This window comes from Camelina sativa, chromosome 7, assembly GCF_000633955.1.
Source record: "Camelina sativa cultivar DH55 chromosome 7, Cs, whole genome shotgun sequence".
Classification (NCBI taxonomy): domain Eukaryota; kingdom Viridiplantae; phylum Streptophyta; class Magnoliopsida; order Brassicales; family Brassicaceae; genus Camelina; species Camelina sativa.
The window spans coordinates 31,126,679-31,140,345 of NC_025691.1; the positions used below are offsets into that span (position 1 = coordinate 31,126,679).

At 33.6% G+C, this 13,667-nt stretch overlaps 2 protein-coding genes and 1 pseudogene across 3 annotated transcripts in view; 2 read left to right on the top strand and 1 right to left on the bottom strand.

The window, feature by feature from the left end:
* On the top strand, positions 3,306-4,974 carry LOC104705136 (annotated as a pseudogene).
* LOC104703608 (cyclin-dependent kinases regulatory subunit 1) lies at positions 7,156-8,226 on the bottom strand. Its single transcript, XM_010419647.2, has 3 exons — positions 8,074-8,226; positions 7,927-7,987; positions 7,156-7,524 (listed from the first exon to the last, which is right to left on the bottom strand). Exons 1-3 carry the CDS (start codon positions 8,124-8,126, stop codon positions 7,375-7,377), a joined length of 264 nt encoding a protein of 87 aa, XP_010417949.1. The 5' UTR covers positions 8,127-8,226; the 3' UTR covers positions 7,156-7,374.
* Positions 11,160-13,667, top strand: part of LOC104703609 — a 6,986-nt gene continuing 4,478 nt past the window's right edge. The window contains exons 1-5 of one of the 2 annotated variants that reach the window (XM_019228070.1): positions 11,160-12,575; positions 12,661-12,747; positions 12,839-13,040; positions 13,145-13,259; positions 13,565-13,636. In XM_019228070.1, coding sequence (XP_019083615.1) covers positions 11,445-12,575; positions 12,661-12,747; positions 12,839-13,040; positions 13,145-13,259; positions 13,565-13,636 — 1,607 coding nt within the window. In that variant the 5' untranslated portion in view covers positions 11,160-11,444. The remainder of the gene's footprint in view (positions 12,576-12,660; positions 12,748-12,838; positions 13,041-13,144; positions 13,260-13,564; positions 13,637-13,667) is intronic. The other variant, XM_010419648.2, reaches the window with a different exon arrangement.

The following is a 13,667-nucleotide window of genomic DNA, read 5'->3' on the forward strand; positions in this document are numbered from 1 at the left end:
AGGGAAAGAGTGAAGCTAGTTCTTTTATTAACAATAAAAACGTGAAGTCGTCATTAACACGAGTCAAGATCGAGCTCGTCAGTTCACAGAAGAACTAACAAGTCAATAATGACGAGCTCGGAAGCTAAAAAATATTATACAAAAGATAATAACAGTTTTCGATGCAAAGTATTGCTCTCTAGGTATTGTCCGAGGGTCAGGATGGTGATCCCAATAGATGTTGTTTACTTTTATAGGCAACTGTTGACCTAGAGTTCCCTAGGGTTCCTGGTGCGAATTGTCGAGATTGCCCTCTGCGGAATGTTTAATGACTTTCTCACAATTTTGTCGGACCAAAATCAAAATTAACTTGTTTTGTTGGACCGAATGGCATATTGGGCGCAGCCCATATCCAACGGTTTATTATGTCTATTTTGTTTGTTTTGTTCTCACCATATATGTTCTGTTTGTTTTATGTTTATGTACCATCCATGTAATTGTTATTTATACTATGTAATTCACGAATCGAGCAGTTTCCAGTATGTTCTTATACGTAGAATCGAGTGCAGCCACACGATGTGAAAAAAGATATGCAGCATGTTCTTTGTAACACCTATAATATCCTTTTTGTAAATCCCATGTGTCGAAGTTTGTTTTGGTATGTTTCATTTTTTCGCTATTTTTAAAAAAAAACTTGAAAGAAATATTGACTTGTATGAATATGATACTAAAAATTATTTTGACGTAGATCACCAGTCAATAAATTATTCTAATGCAAACATATTTAGTGAAGAAATTTTTAATTGCTATCAAAAAGTTAAATGTACTTTGGTGTTATAAATTCTCTCATATATCCCCAATATAATAAAACAGAAGTACATAACTTTGTTTAGACTATATAATTTTTATAATTTGGTTACAAAATAGGTTATTGATTAAATATAGGTTGATTACAAAAAAAAGGTTATAGATTAATTGGTCAATTTGTGGTCTATATGAATACACGTAAGAATATCCCAAAGAATTCCTTTAAAGAGAATATTCCAATGATTTATACAATTTCCAAAATAAAATATTTAGTATTTCATGTATTGTTACAAAATATATACTGTTAGACATAAAAAGAAATAAAATCTTGGCAATTTATTACACTTAATCGTGATTTCTCAGATCTGATTATGCAGTTAAAAATAAAATATTACATAAGCACATGTCATATTAAAATACTTTCATCAAACATGTTCAAAAATTAAAATAAAAACTAACAACAAAAAAAAAACAATTACTCATACATAAAATTACAAAATTAACAATATAAAACTTACAAAATATGTATTTTTTTCAAGTCATCATATTTAGCATATGATTTTATTGCATAATGTTTTATCAAAGAAAAACTTTTAAAAACAATCATATAAATTATATTTTATTCTAAAATTATAATATAAATAAAAAAAATTCAAAAAGCACCGTCCAAATCTAGTACTACGTACTAAAAGGCAAAATGTATATAATTAGTGATATAGGTAATGTAATCAAAATTCAAAAGCTTATGGACCACAATTTACTAAAAAGTTCGTGACTGAGATTTCACGATCACATCCAACCACTGAAATTCTTTTACAAAATTAAATATTATTATGTTTTTATATTCTCACAAATTCACAAATTTTGCAATGATATATATATATTGCCTATATATATAACGGAATTTTTATTATTTAGGTTGAGAAAAGAAGAGAAAACTTCATGAGAAAGAAAAAAAAACTCAAACTTGTGACTTCGATCAAACAAATGAATGCATGTGAATAATCAATAAAGACCGAGGACTTAAGAGATTGACACCAAAGCTATATATTGAGTATAGTCTAAGATAAATGTTTAGTTTTCATAAATCCGAACTTCTCATACCTTATAAAAGTTGGTAACTTCTCTACAGAACGTTTGGGAGATATCGAAACGTGGATGAAACTAATGACATGCATCTACAAGTTCAACAAAATCACCAATTATTCTTTTCTTAAAAAAAACGAAAGAAGATACAATGCATGCATCTCGCTCTGAAAAAAATCGAAAGTTCTATAGATATATTCAAATGAGTTTATATATACTATCTAATAAAAGAAAAGAAAAAGAACAAAGTGAGAAGATGGGATATGGTGGCGTGACCATATAGAATGAAAGATTCAAAACAATGATTACAATGGAAAAGGGAAGACCACTAACCATACATAAACTAATAGCATATTATTTTTTATAACCATTTTTTTTTTATGAAAATAAAAAAAGAAAGTTATAACTTATAAGTAATAAAGCTTGGTTCCAATTCCCCGGAAAGTTTACGAAAAATCTATTAATTAGTTTGAATGACTTTTTGATCTGCCGCCGAAATTTGTTAGTGGCTTCAATCATAGTCTAATAGTCTAATTAAGGGGATTAATTACTTATATTTCCATGAACCACATTGGTTCAATAGAGAGACTCAATCATATTATTCTTTACATAAAGGGTTCAATGTTGCTTCATAGCCCGACCATTTGCTAATATGGCCAATGTTAATAGAACCTTAGATATCATTAGGCACATTGGCTAAATCATGGGCCCATGCCTTCGAAATTTGTTTAAAGAGCTTTTTTTTCATTCAAAATAAGACTCCAAAATACCTTTTTCAAAAGCATTTTATTGAAATCTATTAGTAGATACTATAAGTCTATAATAGCATTTATAGAGGTATTGGAATGAAATAATATTGTGTATGTTAACCCTATTAAGAATTTTCTTAAGAAAAATTAGATCTTGACTGAATTCATAACACTTCATTTTCATAAAATTTAATTCTCCTTGTAATATGGAAAAGGTCCCGTAAGATTAGTATCTAAACTATGGAATAAAACTTGCTATAAAACTAAAACATATCGTTGAGTTTTCAAATATTATCTCATTTCCTGATTATATTTTTCAAATGTCCACCACAAATACAATGAAACAGTGAGCTGAACTTGACCCCAAAATTCAAGAAAGATTAAGTTGAGAGACCACTAGATTTTACAAAGTTTTAGTTAATGGGGTACTTTTGTAGGTATGTTTTGCAAAGTTTGTTTATTTAGTGTTTTTTTTTTTCCTTTGTTAAAAGCCTACAATTTTGGAATAGTCATTTTTATCACCTTATCGCCGTCCATGTTCATAATTTTTTTGTTTCAACGTTAGATGATAGATTATAATCATGAAGGCTTTATATTTTATATGAAAGCCTTTTTTAAAGCCATTTTTAAGATGAGTGTTAATCATCGCAGCACCACTCAACCACATATATTGGAGGGCCCTTAATGGAGGTAAATGAATTACCTAAATTTCATTAACTTACAAATATACATGCATTCAATGTTAAAAGTTAAAAATTAATAATTAGTTCCAACTAATTTGGAGGAAGGATAATTCGCTTATTTAAATACAATTAATTTGGTGAGAGTGAAAGTTTCTTAGTGGTGGTATTGAATTTGTGTTTTAAAAGATTTTAGAGTATTTTTAAAATCCTTTGTTATTCAACTTAGATTTATGTAAAATCATTTAAAATAACTGACAATCTTTTGTTATTCAATCAATGATTTATAAAATTGGATTAAAATCTACTGTTATTCAAAATTTCAGATTTTTTTTATAAAATGCTACTTTACATGATTATAGGAGACTTTTTTTGGTTTTCTAGTTGAAAAATATCTTCCTCAAAATCACAGCCTCTGAGGTAGATTTTGAAATGATTTTAGGAGAAAAAAAAATATTGAAACAAAACGGACTCTTCCAATCCCACCACCGATGAATGGGGTATTGTGTATTCCTCAATCCTCATCTCTGACTAGACTTCCTCTATAGATTTTGATTCTGTCTCCGTTGCTTCTTCTGACCCACCACCACTACAATATGGTCGTTTCCACCACGACGAGACTGATGTGAATAATGGTGTTGAGTCTAATTCTGTTTCCAACAACGGTAGCTGCTCGGTGAGTCGGAATATCACAAGGACAAGACAACCAATCTTCCCCTCATTCTCAAGCAGGAGGTGATGATACTAGGTGCAGACAATGACAAGTGTGAGAAAGTTCGCCAAAAGAATGAGAGAAAACATCAACGCCAGAAGGAGAGAAGGGCTCTGGAGTTGTATGACAAGTGTACCACATATCTCATGTCCGGAAAACTCGAAGCCCTTACACAGCAGCGTGTCGCTATAGGACTATCTCAAGAGCATGCAACTACGACATTGATGATGAATGATGGCAAAGTTGATGGAATCTGTTCATTGGTATTTTGACAGGGGCGAGGAAGAAATTCAGAAGCAAAGCATCAAGACTCCTGCGAATTTGAAAATAGACATTACAGATGAACTAGCTAGGATTACACAAATGGAGCTACAACTTAAGTGTACAAGGCAAGAAATTGAGCGTGCAGTTGTTCAAGCTGAGCGTGATTTAGACAGAGCAGTACAAGTCATGGAAGGCACAAAATATGATGAGTTTTCTGTGCCAGTCAAACAAGAAGAATCTGGTGATCCTCTTACACCCAATAATGGTAGTAAACATACAGTAGGAATAGGTTATCAGAATTCAGATGCAAAAAGGCTAGAAACACAAACTGTTCCATCACCTGGTTTACAGCCACCAAGAGATGACAAGAGCTTTAACTATACAAGATCACCCTCCACAACCGAGTTAGTGAACAAAATGATGGCTCAGCCTATGAAACGACCTGAACTCAAGTTAGAGTGGCCAAAACCTCAGCAATCTGCTGCTTTGGCTGATAAAAGGTGGCCAAATACAGGACACGTTCCTTCTGCTTCTTACTCTTTCCCATCATCGCCATCCCCGTCACCTCAGCTTGCTTCGAGGGTTGAAGCTCGCTATTTAGCTAGTGGAAATGAATTTAAGAACCTCTAGGTTGCAGGTTAATCTCAACACTAACCTCAGTTTGTTTTTATATTGCAATTTGCCCATATGTTCAATACTAAAAAAATAAACACTTTGTCCTTTCTGTGTTTATTTTAGAGAGTAAACGAGATGTTAGATGTCGAGATCACACTTTATACAATAGGATAAGAGAGTCTTTGATCTGTTTTTTTTTGTGTTCCAAATTATTCTAAAAATCACCAAAAGTTTAATAACAAAATCTAACAGAATCACATTCATTTTCTTGTATTTTAAATATAAAAAATTTAAAAACTAATCAAATCTCCTAAAAACTCAATCAAATCTTTCAAAATTCTAAAATATTAAAATCCTACAAAATCCTACCAAATCCAAGTTCAATACCCCTTCTTGAATGCATGTATATTGGAGGGCCCTAATGGAGGCGAATGAATTATCTAAATTCATTAACTTACAAATATACATGCATTTAATGTTAAAAGTAATAATTAGTTCCAACTAATTTGGAGGAAGGATAATTCGCTTATTTAAATACAATTAATTTGGTGAGAGTGAAAGTTTCTTAGACAAATTAAATAATAAATGGTAACGATGTGACTTAAGTATATATCGTGGGGAAAAAAATTTATACGGCATTTCAGTGTTAACAAAACATGATTTCTCTCTTATAAGATGTTATATTTTTAACATATGTTTTTTTTTTATGTGGACGACTAATTTAATAACTATCGGACGTTCAACTAATTTACCTACACCACTCGGTGATCTTAATTCATCATATTAAGTCTAATTTTCGAATTAGGAATCAAACATAAATTATATCACAATTTTAGAATTCTCCTAAGATCAACCCTATTATACGTTTTGTAAATTATCAATAATATATATATATATATATATATATATATATATACGCAAAGAACTACTGTTTAAATGCACGTAAATGTGAGAGATATCAAAAACTTGATATTTTGATAAGGTTAAAAAGATTAATGTGCACAATACAATCACTAAAGAAACACAAAACAAAGAAACAAGAAGGTATATATATGTTTACCTCATCAAAACAAAGATGCATGTGTTAGGTTTAAGGCTTTAAGGAGACATTGAGCTGTCTTTGTTTGGTGTGGTCTTTTTGAGTCTTATCACACATCAAAGAGCAAACATAAGCGTCAAGTGAATAAGAACATCAACTAAGGGATTATTCATATAACTCTGATTTGTCTTTTATTGGAACATGCACTTTTCTTTTTTCCCCCCATGTGTTTGAACACCCTATCTTACTTTTGTAGGGCAAAATAATGAATCTTATCAATATCTTCTGTTGATTTGATCACTCTACTCCAATTATATTATAGTCTTAATTAGTCATCATATCACGTCTGAGTAAGGATGTTCAATCTAGATTTTAATTACTTAAGGGTTTCTTTTTCGTGTTTTCATTTTTGTTTTTCTAAATCCAAAACCTAAACGAAACCAAATCTAGTATAGATCGGATTAGTTTTTATTTTATTTTTGTCAAACAAATTGTATTTGGCTTTACTTGAAGATTGATCCGATGGGAAGCTCGAAAGATATAAAAAGCTTGCAAGCATATGGTGAACTCTAAAATCACCATGAAGAAGTCCAGATTTAAGAATTGATTATGCATGACGAACAAATATACTCAGCAAGAATAATCTATTTCATTTATATGATTCAAAAGCCTAAGAACATGCATATATGATATATGTAGCATCATTCAACACTGAACGTTCACACAATCGACAACAATGACCAAGCAACATGTTTGATTGTATGCTGGTCGTTGTGGCTTGTAAGAGCACTGAGAAGACAATAACAGAGATAACATTGTATTGAAGATTCTTCTCCCAGATGTTGCAACGATCACAAGGACACGAGGGGTGAAGGAAGAGATACATGCCGTGTGAGATAAGATAATGGTAACCAAGCTTCACATACTTATACTTGAATGGTGAATGGAAGAGGAAGCCACGACAACTAATAGAGGAGCTTTCTTAATCTGCTCATGTGAGAAATCGTAGACAATCTTATGTTTGAACTGGTTGACTGGTCGTCCTATGGGATGAACTCAATTTTGAATATCGCTTATAAAAATTTGACATGAAAAAGTTGTCTGTTTGCAAATATACTTTATAATGAGCCTTCTATGATATATGTCATTCGGAAATGTGTAATAACACATTGCCCCATGCCTATCTAATGGCCAATATTTACTAGTAGAGAGGACGTAAATGAAGAGCCAGAAGCAGAAGATGACATACATAGAACCAGACTTAGATAAACAACATAGGACTTGTTCCATCAACACACATATTTCTCAACCATATCTATAAAATCCAGGATCACAATAGGTTCAAACCATGTTTACAAGAAACATAAAACCAAGAAATGTGTAGGTAGAATCCAATCCATTGCATAATTTCCTTACTGTAAACGAAGGCAGGTGAAAACGGATTCACTTAACAAGCACGTTTTGAGCTTGAATCTCCTGCTGCTGCTGGTAGTTAAGTGGCCTCCTGAAAAGCATTATATGCGGTTCAGGCCTATGAATCGCGTAATGCACCCATCCACGGCTTTGCTGCACTCCTATTGCACGCCATTCGTTCTACCAAAATCCCAACATTTACTTACCATCTCAAAATCAAACAAATACAACATCGGAGAGATTGCTCAAAACAATTGTCTATAGTATCATCATCATCACTAAACAACTATAAACCCTTAACAAAATCTCACAAACAAGCGTATAATCTCAATTTTGATCATCTTTTAACGAACAACAACAACATAAACACAGAAACCTCCAAAGAGACTATAATACCATTTAACCAAAAATGTTCAAATCTCTGGATAGATAATTTTGTAACGGATACAATCTGGATTTCAAATCCTAATCACTATTATTAGGTTTCACCCATACTTTAATTTTGATAGGCTTTGATGATCTGATCCGAGGAATAGAAGAATCATAGAAATCACACAGAGCAATGCGAGTTAAGAAACTTACCTCGGAGAGAAGACGATTCTTAGGAAGAAGCTTAGAGACTTCAGGAGGAAGAACGACGTGCCTGTAAATACCGATTCGATCACGCTTTCAAGAGAATTGAGAGTAATTAATATTGGAGGAAGAAGCAAAAAATTGAAGAGCGTTTACCTGTACTCGAAAGTGTCATCGAAGTATTTCTCAGAGTATTGGATCTGACCCATCTCTCTCTCTCTCTCTCTGATCCGATGTGAAACCCTAATGAGGAAATGGACAAGGGGAAAGAGGAAATGAAGAATCTGCTAATCTGATCGTTTGAAATGTGAGGAAGATAGTGAAAAAGGGAAATAAAGTGGATGGGTAAGAGATGTAATTATGAGAAAATAGAGGGGGTGTTATACAAACTTTTTTAGAGTTTGAAATTCTTCCGGAAACGGGGTTTATTAGCCGGTTAAGTTGAACCAAATTGGATTGGAAATTCGGTGTTTCGATTTGGTTCTAATTAAACTTCAAGAACTTGTTTAGGTTGCTTTTACCAAGAACCAGCCGGTTTTGGCGTCAAAAACTGATCAGTGATCACATTATTTTATAACTCCACATCATGTTTGCGATACAATTATCATTGGTTGTGTCATGTGTGATTTGTTTTTTTTTTTTCCCGTCAAATTATGAATTTTGCCGTTTGTACAAAATCGTGATTCAACAATTTTTATACAAAAATCATGATTGTACGATTTTTTTTTTTTTTTTGTTGGCGTTGAATTCCAGTGTCGCATATAGCACAAAATCATGATTCTAAAATCTTCGTTTTAGGATTAAAACAGGAAATTTTGATTTCAATTTGGTGACTTAGATTTATTAACAGTTTTGTACATAAAAAAAAGGAAGATAATTTGTGTATGACGCAGCTATTGAGTTTTGAGCATTGACAAATAATACCTTGTAAAAAAAAAAAAAAGCTATTGACTAGTACCAAGATATACAAAAATATATGCCATATTGGCTCGACACGACATGAGATCAGTTTCTCATCAGGCCGAGTCGCAACAGCTTTGAGGAAGTTTTCGCGGGAGAGACATGAAGACCATCGTTGGGGATTTCAAAGGGTCATACGCATTTGACTCATATGCTTGTTAAAGTGCATCCATGTCGGTTGCGCACTTTCATTGTAAGTACAAATTAAGGTTTAAACGTTTAAAACTCTTTTACTAAATGCTTGGTTTATAACAAAGCGATATTGAATTTTGACGTTATTATCGAAACAATGCGGTGAAAGAAGGATCGAAGTGAAAGAAGAAGGAAAACGCCACAAAAGCTCTTGTTGATCAACGTATTTAGAATGAAGTTTGGGTGAGCCTCCGATCATTGTTGGCAATCCTCACTGGGTAAAGATCAGCACCAATAGTGGACTTCTCGATTGTAGGATTAGTCGCTTATTCCTGATATAGATGTTGATCATTGGACACAGAATACAATGCTATGGTATGAACTTTCTAGTACATAAACTATTATACAATATAGATTATGGTTATTGGTATAAAGTATAAACAAAAGAAAAATACTTAATAATATATCAAAATGTTATTTGAGGTTTAAACTTTAAAGAGATTGGGCAATTCTCATAAATGATCTATTAAATCTCAACATGTATATGCTTATAATATCGAACTGCAAGTATATGACACATAATCTATTCCGACAATATGAAAAGACATACAACAAATCTTTGATAATATTTTTTGTATACTGTGAAGTGTTGATCCAATTCCTTGATGGACCATAATTGAGGTTGTTGGGTTGCGCATTCAGAAAACATGCCCACAAAAGATTCTAAGTTTGACAACAGTTGGTCAACACAAGCGCTTTGTCGTCATTTAGTGGGGTACGGGTTCTTTGTTACGCTGGCATTGACGAGGTTCGATTCACCTAGGTTTGGAGTGACTGACAGAGGAGCGTCTTTGAGGTGTATAAAAAGAGCAAGCTATGAGTAGCAAGCGGGCTAGATATAGAGAGTTTTTTGAGAGTAAGAGAGAATTTATTTTCTTCTTAATTCGGTTGTATAGACACTCTTTAGGGATTTCTTCTTTCTTGATTTCTTGTAGTCGGATATAACGTTATATAAGACCTTGTGAAATGGTTATTAAGCTCACCAAAACGTACTTTAACCGGTGTTTGGCTTTGGGAAATTGTAAATCTGTGTGTCGTCTCTTTTCTTCTTCTACAAACAAAACAAACAAAGATCAGCAACAATTACTAGCACAAAGAGTTTAAAACATCAACATATACGGATACGCGAAACTAAAAGACGAGAACTGCAAAAGATTTTGAGTATCAACAAAGTTGGAGAAGGAGGAGGCAAATATTTATTATCAAATACCGAAAACAATATGTGATGAAATCGTTGAAATACTCTCTACCCTAGAATTACGAAACGTAGCTAACCACAAAGTAGACTCATCAAAGAGATCGGAGAGAAGAGAACAGTACAATTACTAAAAGAACTACATTAAATTGGCTCCATTAATCTATCTCAACATTAAGCTACGCAGTGAAGATCAGAACCCAACTATCAAAAATTAATTGAAAATTTTTGTCGAAAAGAAAGAAAAAAAAAAGCAATTTGACAAAGTACTTAAATTTATATGTTCAGTTTCTCTTTTCTACATAAGCTACGCATCCAAAATTAAAGACAAGACAAAAAAAACATAAGCTACCCTTTTCTTCTTTCCTCCCTCGTCAACAAAAGAGAGGAGAGACAAACTTCAAATCTATCTCAAAAGCTAGGCAGTGAAAATCAGAACCCAACCATTATTTAAATTTTTTTGTCAAAAACAATTTGCCACCGTAATTAAAATGAAACTATGTTTTTACTTTATTTTCTTCTCTAGAAAAGCTATGCATCCAAGTTTATGACGACAAGACATAATTTTATCCCTTTCTTCTTCTGTTTTCCCCGTCGAAAAACAAGAGACGAGACATTCAACTCAATTCGATGGCAAGAGACATTCAACTCAACTCCATGGCAAGAGACATTCAACTCAATTCGATGGCAAGAGACATTCAACTCAATTCGATGGCAAGAAAAAAAGGGTGCAATCTACAACAATATACTTGTATGGGATCGAATCATAAAAACAACAAAACTAGTAATGCAATCTCGGAAATAACTAGAAGAAACTATGATACTGTATTATAAATCATCAGATTAAAATTCGAAAAAAAAAAGAGAAAAGAAATATAACATTTTTAAAGTCTCTTATTTTCTCTCTTTTGCCAGAAAATCAAAAAACAAAACAGCTTTTTTCTCTTCTGGTGATAACAACCCTAATCTCTTCTTCTTCTTCTTCTTCGTTTAGGATAAGCGAAACCCTAGAATTTTGAACCTTGTAATCGCAGTTTTTTTTTTTCTTTCTTTCGCCATCTAGGAATCCATCGCTACATCGATGCGGTTTCTAGGTTTTCTCGAGGAGATTCGACATTGAAAGGATTTCACAGTTTTTTTTTTTTTTTTTTTGATTGTGATCTTTGGTTTAACGAAATCGATGGCGAAAGGTACAGCCACTGGCGAATTCGTGGTTCGTACAGGGTGTAAAAGGGAATTGCAGTTTGTATTGAAATCTCAGTCTGAGATCTGTGGAGGTGAGTCACTAGGTCGGACTCGTGGGAGCCGAAACTCGAATGTTGAATCTACTAATATGGAGGTTAAGAAATCGAGTGGGATTAAGAAGATTCGTCTTACTAAAAAAGATGAGGAAGATACTGTTGCTGTTGCTACAGAAGACGATGAAGGTAAGAGTGACGTTGTTGATGTTGATGAGGCCAAGGTGTTGCGTAGTGACTCTCCTTTGGTTGAATCTATGATGAGTGAAGAAGATAAGGGGATAGAAGATAATGTGGAGATTGAGATTCGGAATAATGACAATGATCACTCAATAATGGAGCAGACTGAGAAGAAGGGTTCACTGAAAGTTATAGAGGCTGAGAAGGAAAGCTTGGGTGTGATTGGGGGAGATACTGTTATTGATAGAGAATTAGTTGTGGCATGTCCTGCGGATTTTAGTATCTTAGCAAAAATGGCTTCTAGATCTTGCCAGGTTAAGTTGGAAAGAGGAGGTTTGGTCTATGGTAAACCGTGCAAAAGGTTGACCCGCTCCATGTTGAAGGTTGAGGGTATTAAACCTGAAGCTAATGCTGATGACGACCATCATGTCAATCCAGGAAAGGATGTTAGAGATTGTGTTGATGTTTCTACCCTAGTGGCATATAACAAGGTGGAGGAGCTTCGTGAGCAAAAAAATGTTGTGGAGATATGCCTCGGGCTTCCAAGTGGATCATCCCAGATGTGTGGTCGTTCTCAACTTCTTGTTAACAAGGCAGTGAATGATGAAGTAGATAAGCCTTTGAGGAGGTTTACGAGGTCATTAGTCAAACAAGAAGGTGATTCAGAAAATCCTAATTTGGGGGATACTACTAAACCAGCCGACTTGGACGAGGTAGATGTGAATGCCAATGATGTCGAAATAGATGATTTTCAAAGTCCTTCAGTTACAACCCCTCACAACAAGCGTGGAAGGCCCAGGAAATTTTTAAGGAATTTTCCATCTAAGCTGAAAGAAATTTTTAATTGTGGAATACTTGACGGACTAACTGTGTACTATCTTCGAGCAGCTAAGGTATATGATGGCTTTTCTTTTTCTTCTATTCATGTAAAAAACAGATTTTTATATAGCTGATGTGTATGTTACCTTCTTATCGTAGTTGAGAGAGGCAGGGACTAGAGGGCTTAAAGGAGTAATAAAAGGATCAAGCATTTTGTGCTTTTGTAGTGCCTGCAAAGGAATTCAAGTTAGTGATATTTTCTCTTCTTAAAGGTCTTGTAGTTGGCCCTATCAAATGCAAGCAGGTTGATTTGACTTTCTAAAATTTCACTTCACAGGTTGTGAGCCCTGGCATGTTTGAGGTGCATGCTTCTAGCACAAACAAGCGCCCACCTGAATATATCTTACTGGAGTCTGGATTCACGGTTCGTGATGTCATGAATGCATGCAAGCAAACTCCCTTGGCTACACTAGAAGAAAAACTTCGTGTGGTAGTTGGACCAACTTTAAGGAAATCTAGCCTGTGTTTGAATTGCCAAGGTTACTGATTGGTTTATTGGTTTGTGCAAACATTATACAGACTGCTTTCACTTGTTTTTTTTCTCTTTATAAAGAATATACTGGTTACATCTAAATTATTGCAGGTCCAATGGTTGAGCCTTGTGATACAAACTCATTAGTTTTGTGCAAATCGTGTTTGGAGGCTAAGGAGCCAGAAAACCATAACAGTCCTTCTAAAGCAGAGGGTGCTCTTAACGGGTATGGCTTATCTGTTTTTATTTATCGCAACAACCTTTTCTTTGCAGTTAGATGGGCATACAATTATCCTTTTCAGTTACTTTTTCAGACTGGGTGGAAAGTAAAACGTAAAACTCAGGAATAATGATTTTCTAAATAAGTAATGTGGATTACGAGCTGTATATCCTCTATTATATGGTTGTTTATGTAGAATTCTATAAGTACTAACATGCATAACTTTATTTTTGGATATATCTAATACACCAATAAATATGTTAACCTTTATCTAATCGATTGATTCTAAATCTGTTCCCAATTTTCAACAGTTCGTCTAGGACAAGTGTGGCTCCAAAAACTATCCTTAGTGGGTCAAAATCCAGTCCTCGCCAAAGTAACAGGTGAGAAAAACTAACCAGAAAGTGAGTATTA

Excerpts from the sequence above, each read along its gene's own strand:
- LOC104703608 (XM_010419647.2), bottom strand. The coding sequence starts at position 8,126 with ATGGGTCAGATCCAATACTCTGAGAAATACTTCGATGACACTTTCGAG. Across the intron at positions 7,988-8,073 it reads GATGACACTTTCGAGTACAG|GCACGTCGTTCTTCCTCCTG; the intron begins GTAAACGCTCTT and ends CGGTATTTACAG. Across the intron at positions 7,525-7,926 it reads AGAATCGTCTTCTCTCCGAG|AACGAATGGCGTGCAATAGG; the intron begins GTAAGTTTCTTA and ends GGATTTTGGTAG.